General features: G+C 50.2%; 2 protein-coding genes across 2 annotated transcripts; one reads left to right on the top strand and one right to left on the bottom strand.

The window, feature by feature from the left end:
* Positions 1–2,811: 2,811 nt before the first annotated feature.
* On the top strand, positions 2,812–10,046 carry LOC306957662 (leucine-rich repeat and fibronectin type III domain-containing protein 1-like protein; the record flags this gene model as incomplete). Its single annotated transcript, XM_079551136.1, has 2 exons — positions 2,812–4,202; positions 9,542–10,046. The coding sequence occupies exons 1-2, from the start codon at positions 2,824–2,826 to the stop codon at positions 10,044–10,046; spliced, it is 1,884 nt and encodes a 627-aa protein (XP_079407262.1). The 5' UTR covers positions 2,812–2,823.
* A 3,228-nt stretch (positions 10,047–13,274) lies between these two features.
* On the bottom strand, positions 13,275–14,445 carry LOC306957663 (glutaminyl-peptide cyclotransferase-like protein; the record flags this gene model as incomplete). Its single annotated transcript, XM_079551137.1, has 3 exons — positions 13,275–13,420; positions 13,785–13,901; positions 14,346–14,445. Coding segments are annotated over 3 exons (363 nt in total), but the record flags the coding sequence as incomplete, so codon positions are not given.
* Between the last annotated feature and the right edge of the window lie 1,150 nt (positions 14,446–15,595).

The following is a 15,595-nucleotide window of genomic DNA, read 5'->3' as shown; positions in this document are numbered from 1 at the left end:
CTGTCATGCGGGGGGGGGGAGGAGGGGAGGGAAGTGATGTCATGCAAGAAAAATTGATTTCATGCCAGAAAATGCCTTTCTGGGGCTTTGAGGCCGTGTGCCGAGCTGGTGGTTTCTATCTGCTGCATTCAGATGGATCTGCCTGAGACCAACTGGGAGATTTCCTGAAGGCAGTTCCGTGGTGGGTGCAGATGTTTGGATTAACGGCTTAATTAGCTCGCTAACTGCTAATGGCAGTGAGTGTGTTGTACGGAGGCACAGGGCTGACCGGGCATTGAGAGAGAGGAAATAAATAGAGCATGTTGAGAAAGGGAAAGGGGGGGTCAGAGGAAGGGGAAAGAGAGAGGAAAAGGGAAGGAAGGGGAAGGAAAAGGGGAAAGAAGCGGGAGGGGTAACAAGAGGGAAAGGGGAAGAAAAAGGGGAGAGGGAAAGAGGGAAGGGGAAGGAAAAGAGGAAGGGAGAGGAACGGAAAGAGGGGAAGGGGAGGGAAGGGGAAAGGGGAACAGGAGAAAGAAAGGGGAAGGGGAAAGGAGGAGGGAAGGGGAAGGGAAAAGGGAAATGAGAGAAGGAGAAAGCAAAAGGGAAGGGGGAAGCAAAGGGGAAAGAGGAGAGAAACGGGAGGAGGGAAAGGAGAAGTGGAGAGGAAGGCAAGGAAGGGGATAAGAAAAGAGAAGGAAAGGAGAAAGGGGAAGGGAAAAGAGGAAGAAAAGGAACAAAAGAAAAGAGGAAGGAGAAAGAGGAAGAAAAGGGAAGTGGAAGGGGCAGGAGAAAGGAAGGGAAAGGAGAAGAGGAAGGGGAGTGGAAGATGGGAAGGAGGGGGGGGAAAGGGAAGGGGAAGTAGAAGAGAAGGGAAGGAAAAGGAGGAGAAAAGAAAGGGAAAGGGAAGGGGAAAAGAAAGGGAAAGGAGCGGGGAATGAGAAGGGGTAGAAAGGGAGAGGGAAGCGGGAAGGGGAAAGAAAGGGAAAGGGGAGGGAAGGAGGAAGGGGAGAAGAAGGAAAGGAAGGAGAAGGAAGGGAAAGGAGGAGTGAAGGGGAAGGAAAACACACACACAAAACAGCAGAAAAAAAAAAAACAGAAAAAAATAAGGACATATTTGGATACGAACATTTGTTCTCGGCGCTCAGCGGGCGCTGACGAGGAATGCAGACGCTCAGCAGCAAACGCTTCTCACTGCTAAAAATATTCCTATCTCCAAGCACTGCTGGCTGAGGGAAGTGAAAAATAAGGAAATAACAAAAGGAAACGGCCTTGGGGAGAGTGGGGAAAAAAGGATCGTTCTTAACGCAGAGTGGAGAAAGAGGATAAAATCCTTGAAGTCGAGTGGGAAAGATAATGGAGTTCTTCAGATTGAATGGGAAAAATAGTGGAATTCTACTGATTGAATGGGGAAAATAATGGAATTCTTCAGATAGGATGGGAAAAATAATGGAGTTCTTTACACAGAATGGGAAAGATGATTGAATTCTTCAGAAGGAATGGGAGGAATAACGGAATTCTTCATGTAGGATGGGAAAAACAATGGGATTATTGAGGCAGGATGGGAAAAATAATGGATTTGTTTAGACAATGGGAAAAAATAATGGAATTCTTTAGACTGAGTGGGATAAATAACGAAATGGTGACGCAAATGCAACATTAATTACGACATAAACAGAAAATGATGACATAAATACAAAATGAACAATGACGTAAATAGAAAATGATTACAGAAATAGAAAATTACGGTGTAGATTCAACACAAAGTCAAAATGATGACGTAAATAGAAAATGATGGCTGAATAGGAAATGATGACTTAAAGACAAAGTGAACGATGGTGGAAAGTAGGAAACAATGGCAGAAAATAGGAAATAATGGTGGAAAATAGGAAACGATGGCGGAAAGTAGGAAATGATGACATAAATACAAGGTGAATGATGGTGGAAAATAGGAAATGATGGCAGAAAATAGGAAATGATGACATAAATAGAAGGTGAATGATGGAAAATAGGAAATGATGGCAGAAAATAGGAAATGATGGAGGAAAATAGGAAATGATGGCAGAAAATAGGAAATGATGACATAAATACAAGGTGAATGATGGTGGAAAATAGGAAATGATGAAAAATAGGAAATGATGACATAAATAGAAAGTGAATGGTGGTGGAAAATAGGAAATGATGACAGAAAATAAGAAATGATGGTGGAAAATAGGAAATGACAGCGGAAAGTAAGAAATGATGACATAAATACAAGGTAAATTATGGTGGAAAATAGGAAATGATGAAAAATAGGAAATGATGACATAAATAGAAAGTGAATGATGGTGGAAAGTAGGAAATGATGGCAGAAAATAGGAAATGATGACATGAATACAAGGTGAATGATGGTGGAAAATAGGAAATGATGAAAAATAGGAAATGATGACATAAATAGAAAGTGAATGATGGTGGAAAGTAGGAAATGATGGCAGAAAATAGGAAATGATGACATGAATACAAGGTGAATGATGGCAAAAAATTGGAAGTGATGAAAAATAGGAAATGACAGCATGAAATAGGAAATGATGGCATGAAATAGGAGATGATGGCGTAAAATAGGAAACGATGGCATAAATACAGATGATGATGATGTAAATAGGAAATGGTGGCATGGGTAGGAACGGTGACGTAAATAGGAAATAAGGACAACACAGATAGAACCCAATAAAGGCAAAACGACGGTGTAAATCCTAAAGGATAACCCTAACCTACAGAGCTGCCCCATAGACACAACACAGAGCGCCTCACGCCGCCCCATAACAGCGTTTCCCACTGCTCTCCCCCCAGGTCTGCCCTTCTCCTACGATGGACAGGCTGCTCGTCTGCCTGCTGGTTGTCAGCGCGGCGGTGAAGGCCATGCTGTGCCCCAAGCGCTGCATGTGTCAGAACCTCTCCCCGTCCTTCACCATCCTCTGCACCAAAACGGGGCTCCTCTTCGTGCCCCCCAGCATCGACCGGAGGACGGCGGAGCTGCGGCTGATGGACAACTTCATCACCACGCTGCGGCGGAAGGATTTTGCCAACATGACCAACCTCATCCACCTGACCCTGTCGAGGAACACCATCAGTCAGATCATGCCTTACGCCTTCTTCGATCTTAAGGGCCTCCACGCGTTGCACCTGGACAGCAACCGGCTGACCTACATCAACGAGGACCATTTCAAAGGGTTGATTAACCTCCGCCATTTGATCCTGAGCAACAACCAGCTGAGCTACATCTCCCCGAGATCGCTGGACGACTTCATCGAAACCATCGAGGACCTGGATCTGTCCTACAACAATCTGGTCAACGTTCCTTGGGAAACGGTGGCCAAGCTCTCCAACGTCAACACGGTCAGCTTGGACCACAACCTCATCGAGTTCGTCCCGGAGGGGATCTTCTCCAACCTGCACAAGTTGGCCCGCTTGGACATGACCTCCAACAAGCTGAAGAAGATCCCTCCGGATCCACTCTTTTCCAGGATTCCCGTCTATGCCAAATCCAAAGGGTCTCCGCTGACGTCACTGGTGCTGAGTTTTGGGGGGAACCCTCTGCACTGTAACTGCGAGTTGGTCTGGTTGAGGCGTCTCACCAGGGAGGACGATTTGGAGACGTGCGCTTCGCCGCCGGAATTGATGGGGAAATACTTCTGGTCCATCAAAGAGGAGGAATTTGTGTGCGAGCCCCCCATGATCACGCACCGCACCCCGAAGGTGGCTGTGAGCGAGGGGCAGAGCGTCTCCTTGAAGTGCAAAGCTGTGGGCGACCCCGACCCCTACGTCCGATGGATCGCGCCCGACGGGAAGCTGGTCTCCAACACCTCCAGGACGACGTCGTACGAAAACGGGACGTTGGATCTGGTGGGGACTTCTTTGGGTGATAAGGGAACGTTCACCTGCATCGCGTCCAACGCGGCCGGGGAATCGACGGCGCCGGTGGAGTTGGTGGTGACGCCGTACCCCAACTTGGCCAACAGCACCAACTGTGAGAAGGAGGCGGAGAACGGCCCGTCCGACATCCTCATCTCGGCCAAATCGAGCTTTCCCAACGAGACAAAAGGGCCCCAGGAGAAGGCGGCGGTGGTGGTGGGGGAGCTGACGTCGTCCTCCGCGCTCATCCAGTGGCCGTCGCAGCAGCACCTCCCCGGGATCCGCATGTTCCAGATTCAGTACAACAGCTCCTCCGACGAGATCCTCGTCTACAGGTAACCCCCAATCCGTGGCTGTGCAAGTGAGGAGATGAGGGGGAGTGGGAAGAGTTGGGGTGGGAGCGTGGGAAGTTAAGGGGAGGTGCGGAATGTTGAGTTGGGAGCGAGGAAAGTTGGAGGGAAATTGAAGATCTGCAGAGAAAGTTGAGAAAAATTAGAGGAAAAAATGGAGATATTCAGGTGGAAGTGGGAAAAATATTGGAAAATAAGAGAGATTCGGGAGGAAGTGAGAAAAAGTAGGGCGAAAAAGTGAAATATTGAAGTGGAAGTGAGAAAAATAGAGCGATAACTGGACGCTTATGAGGGAGTGAAAAAAGAGGAGAAAATGAGATGTTTGTCTCAATGAGGTGAAAGTGAGAAAAATAGTGGAAAATTGGAGATATTCAGAGAAATTTCAGGAAAAAAAATGAGGAAAATTGAGGTATTCAGGTGGAAGTGAGTTAAAAACTGAGAAAAAATGTGAAGCATTGAGGTGGAAGAGAGAAAAATTAAGAGGCGAATTGAAATATTGAAGTGGAAGTGAGAAAAGTATCAGAAAATTAGAGATATTCAGGAAGAACTGAGAAAAATTAGAGTGAAAAAGTGAAATATGGAGGTGGGAGTGAGAAAGATTAGAGGCAAAAATTCGGGTGGAAGTGAGAAAAATAGGTGAAAATACGAGATACTCAGAGAAAATTGAGAAAAATTAGAGGAAAATTTGAGATATTCAGGGAGACGTGAGAATATTGGGGGGAAAGTGGCTCTTTTCAGTGAAAAGTTGGGGGAAAAGTCATGGTTTTGAAAAAAGGTTGTGGGAAAAACAAAGCCCTTATTCTGTGCAAAATGAGGGGGAAAAAGTCCTTGTTTTGGGCAAAAAGTTTTGGGGGAAATAAAGTCCTTGCTTTGAGCAAGAAGTTGGGGGAAATGTCCTTGTTTTGGCAAAAAGTTTTGGGGGAAAGTCCTTATTTTGGGGAAAATGTTGAGGAATGTAGGTCCTTGTTGTCAGTAAATGCTTTGGGGAACTTGAGTTTCCGTGAAATTTCTGATACACACCAAAATTGCTCATTTTTTCCCCCCAAAAAAACGCAGCAAAAAATCCTCATCCATCAGAGCTTTGTGCTTTTCCTTACTCGCAAAGCTGAAAATCAGTCTGAAATTACCAGAAAGGATGAAAATATACAATTCCAAGGGAGGGATTTGGTCTTCATTCAGGAGCGGTGCGGCGGATTTAGAACCATTTTCCCACTTTCTGTTCTATGCACGTGGGTCCATCACAGCTGTAATACAGCAAACACACGTAGCTCATTATGGTAATTAGTCACATTTGCATCCCAACCCCTCTGCTTAGTCATCCCATAACAAAATATGATGAAAAGTGAGCGCTCGGCGGCGGCTGAATCACTCAAATAACTCAGATTTTGGGAAAACGGTGCTTTGCATAATTATTTGTCAATTACTCCTCCGTCTTGTGGATGGGCTGAGCCCCATAGACAGGAATCCCATAGAGTGCTCCCAAATGGGGTTTCCCATTGGGGACCAATAGCTCCCAACCAGTGGTTGGGTTGAAGGGACTTTAGGGATCATAGAACCACGGGATCCTGCCACGATTGGGTTGGAAGTGATCTTAAAGATCGTAAAATCATGAAATCCTCAAGAGGTTGGGTAGGAAAAGCTCCTAAAGGTCTTGGTACCATGGGATCCTACAGTGGTTGGGTTGGAGGGACCTTAAGGGTCGTAGAACCATGGGATCCTGCAGTGGTTGGGTTGGAGGGACCTTAAGGGTCGTAGAACCATGGGATCCTGCAGTGGTTGGGTTGGAGGGACCTTAAGGGTCATAGCACCATGCGATCCTACAGTGGTTGGGTTAGAAGTGACCTTAGGAACCCCAGAACCACAGGATCCTACCATGGTTGGGTTGGAGGGGATCTTGAATATCACAGAACCGTGGGATCCTGCAGAGGTTGTGTTGGAGGGACCTTAAGGGTCGTAGAACCATGGGATCCTACAGTGGTTGAGTTGGAGAGACCTTCAGGGTCATAGAACCTTGGGATCCTACAATGGTTGGGTTGGAGAGACCTTCAGGGTCGTAGAACCTTGGGATCCTACCATGGTTGGGTTAGAAGTGACCTTAGGAACCCCAGAACCACGGGATCCTACCATGGTTGGGTTGGAGGGGATCTTGAATATCACAGAACCTTGGGATCCTGCAGTGGTTGGGTTGGAGGGACCTTCAGGGTCGTAGAACCTTGGGATCCTACAATGGTTGAGTTGGAGGGATCTTCAGGGTCGTAGAACCATGGGATCCTACAATGGTTGGGTTGGAGGGACCTTCAGGGTCATAGAACCATGGGATCCTACAGTGGTTGGGTTAGAAGTGACCTTAGGAACCCCAGAACCACAGGATCCTACCATGGTTGGGTTGGAGGGGATCTTGAATATCACAGAACCGTGGGATCCTGCAGAGGTTGTGTTGGAGGGACCTTAAGGGTCGTAGAACCATGGGATCCTACAGTGGTTGAGTTGGAGGGACCTTCAGGGTCATAGAACCTTGGGATCCTACAATGGTTGGGTTGGAGAGACCTTCAGGGTCGTAGAACCTTGGGATCCTACCATGGTTGGGTTAGAAGTGACCTTAGGAACCCCAGAACCACGGGATCCTACCATGGTTGGGTTGGAGGGGATCTTGAATATCACAGAACCTTGGGATCCTGCAGTGGTTGGGTTGGAGGGACCTTCAGGGTCGTAGAACCTTGGGATCCTACAATGGTTGAGTTGGAGGGATCTTCAGGGTCGTAGAACCATGGGATCCTACAATGGTTGGGTTGGAGGGACCTTCAGGGTCATAGAACCATGGGATCCTACAGTGGTTGGGTTAGAAGTGACCTTAGGAACCCCAGAACCACAGGATCCTACCATGGTTGGGTTGGAGGGGATCTTGAATATCACAGAACCGTGGGATCCTGCAGAGGTTGTGTTGGAGGGACCTTAAGGGTCGTAGAACCATGGGATCCTACAGTGGTTGAGTTGGAGAGACCTTCAGGGTCATAGAACCTTGGGATCCTACAATGGTTGGGTTGGAGAGACCTTCAGGGTCGTAGAACCTTGGGATCCTACAGTGGTTGGGTTAGAAGTGACCTTAGGAACCCCAGAACCACGGGATCCTACCATGGTTGGGTTGGAGGGGATCTTGAATATCACAGAACCTTGGGATCCTGCAGTGGTTGGGTTGGAGGGACCTTCAGGGTCGTAGAACCTTGGGATCCTACAATGGTTGAGTTGGAGGGATCATCAGGGTCGTAGAACCATGGGATCCTACAATGGTTGGGTTGGAGGGACCTTCAGGGTCATAGAACCATGGGATCCTACAGTGGTTGGGTTAGAAGTGACCTTAGGAACCCCAGAACCATGGGATCCTACCACGGTTGGGTTGGAGGGGATCTTGAATATCACAGAACCTTGGGATCCTGCAGTGGTTGGGTTGGAGAGACCTTCAGGGTCGTAGAACCTTGGGATCCTACAATGGTTGGGTTGGAGAGACCTTCAGGATCATAGAACCATGGGATCCTACAATGGTTGGGTTGGAGAGACCTTCAGGGTCATAGAACCATGGGATCCTACAGTGGTTGGGTTAGAAGTGACCTTAGGAACCCCAGAACCACGGGATCCTATCATGGTTGGGTTGAAGGGGATCTTGAATATCACAGAACCTTGGGATCCTACAGTGGTTGTGTTGGAGGGACCTTCAGGGTCGTAGAACCATGGGATCCTACAGTGGTTGGGTTGGAGAGACCTTCAGGATCATAGAACCATGGGATCCTACAATGGTTGGGTTGGAGAGACCTTCAGGGTCATAGAACCATGGGATCCTACAGTGGTTGGGTTAGAAGTGACCTTAGGAACCCCAGAACCACGGGATCCTATCATGGTTGGGTTGAAGGGGATCTTGAATATCACAGAACCTTGGGATCCTACAGTGGTTGTGTTGGAGGGACCTTCAGGGTCGTAGAACCATGGGATCCTACAGTGGTTGAGTTGGAGAGACCTTCAGGATCATAGAACCATGGGATCCTACAATGGTTGGGTTGGAGAGACCTTCAGGGTCATAGAACCATGGGATCCTACAGTGGTTGGGTTAGAAGTGACCTTAGGAACCCCAGAACCACGGGATCCTATCATGGTTGGGTTGAAGGGGATCTTGAATATCACAGAACCTTGGGATCCTGCAGTGGTTGGGTTGGAGGGACCTTCAGGGTCGTAGAACCTTGGGATCCTACAATGGTTGAGTTGGAGGGATCTTCAGGGTCGTAGAACCATGGGATCCTACAATGGTTGGGTTGGAGGGACCTTCAGGGTCATAGAACCATGGGATCCTACAGTGGTTGGGTTAGAAGTGACCTTAGGAACCCCAGAACCATGGGATCCTACCACGGTTGGGTTGGAGGGGATCTTGAATATCACAGAACCACAGGATCCTGCAGTGGTTGTGTTGGAGAGACCTTCAGGGTCGTAGAACCTTGGGATCCTACAGTGGTTGGGTTGGAGAGACCTTCAGGGTCATAGAACCTTGGGATCCTATAGTGGTTGGGTTGGAGAGACCTTCAGGGTCGTAGAACCTTGGGATCCTACAATGGTTGGGTTGGAGAGACCTTCAGGATCATAGAACCATGGGATCCTACAATGGTTGGGTTGGAGAGACCTTCAGGGTCATAGAACCATGGGATCCTACAATGGTTGGGTTGGAGGGACCTTCAGGGTCATAGAACCATGGGATCCTACAGTGGTTGGGTTAGAAGTGACCTTAGGAACCCCAGAACCACGGGATCCTATCATGGTTGGGTTGAAGGGGATCTTGAATGTCACAGAACCTTGGGATCCTACAGTGGTTGTGTTGGAGGGACCTTCAGGGTCGTAGAACCATGGGATCCTACAGTGGTTGAGTTGGAGAGACCTTCAGGGTCATAGAACCTTGGGATCCTACAGTGGTTGTGTTGGAGGGACCTTCAGGGTCGTAGAACCATGGGATCCTACAGTGGTTGAGTTGGAGAGACCTTCAGGGTCATAGAACCTTGGGATCCTACAGTGGTTGGGTTGGAGAGACCTTCAGGGTCGTAGAACCTTGGGATCCTACAGTGGTTGGGTTGGGAGGGACCTTCAGGGTCGTTGAACCTTGGGATCCTACAATGGTTGGGTTGGGAGGGACCTCTGAGGTCACAGAACCCAGAAGATCGGGTTGGAGGGGACCTTAAAGCCCACCCAGCTCCAACCCGCGCGGCGGGCCGCTTACCACCGAGTAGACTGAAGAGGAATCCGAAGGTTTGACCCATTTGGATGTTTACTGTACGTATTCTCTCTTCCAGGATGATCCCAGCTGCTAGTAAATCCTTCTTCTTGACTGATCTGGTTGCAGGACGTGAGTACGACCTCTGCGTCCTGGCCGTGTACGACGACGGGCTGACATCTCTGACTGCAACCAGGGTGATCGGCTGCGTGCAGTTCACCACCCAGGAGGAGTACAAGCAGTGCCGTTCCCTCCACGCTCAGTTCCTCGGGGGCACCATGATCATCATCATCGGAGGCATCATCGTGGCGTCGGTGCTCGTCTTCATCTTCATCCTCCTGATGAAGTACAAGGTGTACAACAACCACCACAAGAACAAAGCGGCCAAAGTCAGCAACGTCTGCTCGCAAACCAACGGGAGCCACGGCGGCTCGATGGCGCGTTCCACCTCCAAGCTCACCGAGGGCTCCCACCAGGAGTGCTCGGCGTCCTCCAGCAAAGGCAAAGCTGTGTTGGACTCGGATTGTGACAAAGTGACTCCTCCAACCCACCCCACCTTCCTAATGACCGAGGCGTTATCCTAACGGCCCCGGGGTCGCGAGGTGCTGCTTTGGGAACATTTTGATGCGAGTGGTTGTATTTTAAGCCTCACTACTATTGTCTATTTTTAAGATCAGATGGTTTCAAAGATATTTTTTTAATCTGTAAACAGTTCTCGCATTCTTAACTATTTTCTTTCGATGATATTAAAGATGAGTGTGTGATTTACAAGATTTTTTTACCGGTTCTTTTATAGCATACACCTCCGGTATCAAGGCAGCGGCATCGCTCGATTCTGACTCGGTTTGTCCGTAGTGAAATGCACTATTTTTTCCCTTTGGTTACAGACCAGCAGCATTGGATTTACTCTCAGGATCTTCAGACTTCCTCACCAAACTGCTCACACCTCCAAGGAGCGACGTGTCGCAGGGTGACTCATTGCCATGGGCGTGTTGGATGCGTGCAGCTTGCAATAGGAGTGACATGAAGTTCGGGGTTCCCTATGGAAAATTATAAAAAATTAAAAAAATTAAAAAAAAAAAAAAAAAAAGAGCACTAATCTTTCAAAAAAAAAAAAAATAATAATAATAATAAAGAAAATTGGAAGTACTTTAAGTGCTTTGGCATCTTTCTCAGAGTTATTTGCTGGGGTAGAAATACGGAGTCGTGTCGTTGGAGTTTGATGGGCTTGATGGGTTCCCTCCAACTTGGGGGTCAGTTGGCCTCAATGGTCCCCATGGTTTTCCTCCAACTTCAGATGTTCCATGGGTTGGACTTGATGATGTTTATGGGTTCCTCTCAGCTTGGGATGTTCCATGTGTTGGACTCAATGGTCCCAGTGGGTTCCTCCGCACTTGGTGTATTCTAATTCCACGACTGTTGGCTTTGTAACAGCTGTTAATTGAGAAACCTCTTATTCTCAAAACTCAGATTTACCTCTGGGCAGAAGAAGCTCCCGCGTTCGTTCTTCCTCAAATTGTAAAAATTCCTTCAAATGGTTGAAACGTCTCCCACTGTTTCCTTTTTTTTTTTGGTTGTATTTTTTTTCCTCTGTTGGGAACGCCGGCCGTAGCTCAAGGATTTTTTTCCCTCTCCTTTCAATTTTGGTGATCAATGTATTCAGAATGATGACGAAAGCTGTCATGTCCCGGGATGTGCTGCCATATCTCAGTGTGACACCACGTCTCCAGGTGGTGGGACACCAGGAAGTGCGACGTAACAGATGGACGGATGTGTTGTGTGATTGTTGTAATTGTTGGGTGAAACGATCCTTTTGTTTCAGAAGGTGGTGGCAAAGGGAGGTGGACACCATGTTTTGGGCTGTCAGTTTGCAATGTCAGCTCAACATGATGTCATCTTCATGGGTTGGTGATCAACACAGTGTCACCTCCGTTGGGTTGGTGGCCCTCTACACAACGTCGTCTCCATCTGATGTTGGTTCCCAACTCAACACAGCGTCATCTTCATTGATTGGTGATCTTCAAATCAACAGTTTCACCTCCGTGGGTTGGTGGTCCTCAGCTCAATGTCATCTCTATGGTTTGGTGGTTCTCAGCAACACGGTCTCACCTCCAGAGCTGCTGGTCCTCAGGACAGCGTCACCTTCATTGTGTGGTGGCACTTAACACAGCGTTACCTCCGTGGGTCAGCGGTGCTCATCATAAAATCACCTCCGTGGGTCACCGGTCCTCAGTTCAACATCATTTCCATCTGATGTTGGTTCCCAACTCAACGCAACGTCACCTTCATGGGTTGGTGGCCCTCAGCTCAACATCATCTCCATCTGATGTTGGTTCCCAACTCAACACAACGTCACCTTCATGGGTTGGTGGCCCTCAGTTCAACATCATTTCTATCTGATGTTGGTTCCCAACTCAACACAACGTCATCTTCACGGGTTGGTGGCCCTCAGCTCAACGCAACGTGACCTCTGTGGGTCAGTGGTCCTCAATACAACATCACCTTCATTTCTGTCACCACCAACCGGCCGTGTCGGGGTTCTGCTCCGATTTCCGAACACGAAATGAAGAAGAAAGGATTCGGGGGGGATTCCGTTGTCGGTGACGTTTGCGAAATGAGGCGCAGTTTCATATTTACACTCATTTTATTCCACTTTATTTCATTTCGTTTCGGTGATCTTTGCCCAGGTCCTTGGATCCGGAGCTGGAATTTCAACCCAACGTTTCCCAAGTAGAAAAATAGAATTTCAACCCATTTTTCCTACGTTTAAAAAAAATATATATATATATGGAATTTCTCATTTACAGAAATCATTTCTTTCTCTGACAGCAGGAGAAAAAAAAGATAAGTCCAATTTAGGTCTCTTTTAGGGACTATTTTCGGTCATTTTAGATCCCTTTTTGGGTCAATTTTAGGTCAATTTGGGGTCAAATTTTGGTCTCTCATAGGTGTGTTTTGGGATCCTCTTTGGGGGGGTGGGGGTGGTGACCCTTTTGGGTCATTTTAGGTCCATTTTAGGTCACTTTCATTTTGGGCCCACTTTTCGTCTGTTTTGGGTTCATTTTAGGTCCATTTTAAGTCCCTTGATCAAATTTGGGTCCCTTTTAGGGGTCCCTTTTGGGTCTACTTAAGCTCAACTTTTTTATGTCCAGTTTGGACCCTTTTTGGTTCCCTTGTAGGTTTTTTTAGGTCCCTTCTAAGTTCATTTTCTGACCTTTTTAGGTCTCTTTTAGGTCCTTTTGACCATTTTGGGTCAATTTTAGGCCCCTTGTAGGTCAGTTTTGGATTCCTTTTAGGTCCATCTTTGGTTCGTTTTTGCTCCGTTTTGGGTCCCTTCAAGGTCCATCTTGGAGGACAATTTTCTCCCTAAGAAACCCAACATAATGAGATGCTCGTTAAGCCCCACGGACTTAATTGCCCACAGCGCCCCATTCTTTGCATCCCTGCAGACATCTCCATTCCATTGGTGGTCCCCATCCATGTCCCCATCACCGTCCCCATGGTTGTCCCTATGGTTGCACCCCATAGGTGTCCCCATCGATGTCCCCATCCATTGGTGGGCCCCGTGGGCGTCCCCATGGGTGTCTCTGTCACTGGTCCCCATCAGCGCCCCCACGGTTGATCCCACAAACGTCCCCATCAATCCCAAACGGTGTCCCCACAGATGTCCCCACAATGGGGGACAGCACAGGACACAACGCCAGACCCCACAGACTTTATTGGTGGCTCCCAGCACAACCAAGGGTCGTCCCAGCACCCCGGCTGGCTCAGACCGGGGGTGACAAGGGGGGCAACGTGTGACACGGGGGGGCTCAGAGCTGCAGGAATTCAGCCACGAAGGCAGTGAGGATCTTGCAGAGGTCCTCCATGGTGGGTGGGTGCAGGTTGCCCTCGTTGTCCTCGGCCGTGTGCCAGACCCACGGGAAGGGCAGGGGGATGAGGTGCAGCACGGGGACACCTGTGGGGACACGGAGGGGGGGGGACATCGGAGCGTGGGGGTGAGCTCTGTGGAACGGGGGATGGCTTGGGGACATTGGGACGTGGGGTATGGGGACGGGGGGGGGGGACACGGGGTCACATGGATGGATGTGGGATATGGGGATGGGTGGACATGGGGGACGTGGAGCCCCGGGAACAAACACAGTGACATGGGGACACGAGGGTGTGGGGATTTGGGGTTGGAGCGACACGGGGAGACATAGGGATATGGGAATTCACGGACATAGGGACATGGAGATCTGGGGACAAAAGGATGTGGGATTTGGGGATGGGGGGATGTGGGGAACTGGAGACATGGAGATATGAGGACTTGGGGACATTACCACGCTGCAGGAAGGGGACGTGGTCGTCCTCCACTGGCCCCGGGGCCGGGCTGAGCCTGAAGAAGGGTTGGTCGTGGGGGGAGGCGTGGAGCAGCCCCAGGCGCCGCAGACGCTTCTCTGCACAGGGGAGGGGGCAAAGGGGGACACGGAGGGTGACACAGAGAGGACAGGAGTGGGCAGAGCCCCCTGTGACACCCCCGTCTCCATCCCTGTGTCCCCAGTCCCATCCCAATCCCTTTGTCCCAACCCTGTCCCCCATCCCGTCCCTGTCCAAGCCCCCACCTCCATGTCCTCGTCCCATCTCCTTGTCCCCCACGTCTCCAGCTCCATGCCTCCATGTCCCATTCACCTCATGTCCCCACGTCCCCCAACCCCGTGTCCTACCCACACCGTGTTCCCACCCCCTCATCCCCATCCCACGGTCCCCATCCCCATGGTCCCCATGTCCCCAACCCCACGTCGCATCCTTTCCCTGTCCTCATCCCAGTCCCAACTCCATCCCACCCCACATCCCCGTGTCCCTACAGTGTCCCCATGGTCATCCCATGTCCCCGCACGCACCGATGGCCACGAGGCGCAGGAACCAGTGGTGGGTTTGGGGGAAGTGGCTGTGGATGGCGGGGTTCTGTGCGCCCAGCAGGTCCAGCAGCACCAGAAGGCTCTGGGGACACCACAAAGGGGACATGGGGACATCAGGGTGACCACAGGCACATGGGGACACCATCCTCAGGTCCTCTAGGACAGACCCACTTGGGTCACTGTGGTGGCGGGGGGACCATCCTGGACATGGCACCATCTCTGGGCACCACGGGACCATCCCAATGGGGTCACCTCCATGTCACCACGATGCCACCACCTCTGGGCACCAAAGAACATTCCCAGTTGGGTCACCATGATGCCACCACCTCTGGGCACCATGGGTCCATCCCAGTTGGGCCACCTCCATGTCACCACGGTGCCACCACCTCTGGGCACCATGGGACCATCCTGGTTGGGCCACCTCCATGTCACCACAATGCCACCACCTCTGGGCACCAAAGAACATTCCCAGTTGTGTCACTATGATGCCACCACCTCTGGGCACCATGGGACCATCCCAATTGGGTCACCTCCATGTCACCATGATGCCACCACCTCTGGGCACCATGGGACCATCCCAGTTGGGTCACCTCCATGTCACCACGGTGCCACCACCTCTGGGCACCATGGGACCATCCCAGTTGGGTCACCTCCATGTCACCATGATGCCACCACCTCTGGGCACCATGGGACCATCCCAGTTGGGTCACCTCCATGTCACCACGGTGCCACCACCTCTGGGCACCATGGGACCATCCTGGTTGGGTCACCACCATGTCACCATGATGCCACCACCTCTGGGCACCATGGGACCATCCCGGTTGTGTCACTATGATGCCACCACCTCTGGGCACCATGGGACCATCCCAATTGGGTCACCACCATGTCACCATGATGCCACCACCTCTGGGCACCATGGGACCATCCCAGTTGGGTCCTCACCATGTCACCACGATGCCACCACCTCTGGGCACCATGGGACCATCCCGGTTGGGTCACCACCATGTCACCACAATGCCACCACCTCTGGGCACCAAAGAACATTCCCAGTTGGGTCACCATGATGCCACCACCTCTGGGCACCATGGGTCCATCCCAGTTGGGCCACCTCCATGTCACCACGGTGCCACCACCTCTGGGCACCATGGGACCATCCCAGTTGGGTCACCTCCATGTCACCATGATGCCACCACCTCTGGGCACCATGGGACCATCCCAGTTGGGTCACCACC

This window comes from Tetrao urogallus (genome assembly GCF_951394365.1).
Source record: "Tetrao urogallus genome assembly, contig: scaffold_178, whole genome shotgun sequence".
Lineage (NCBI taxonomy): Eukaryota > Metazoa > Chordata > Aves > Galliformes > Phasianidae > Tetrao > Tetrao urogallus.
This window is presented reverse-complemented; position numbering and strand designations above follow the sequence as displayed.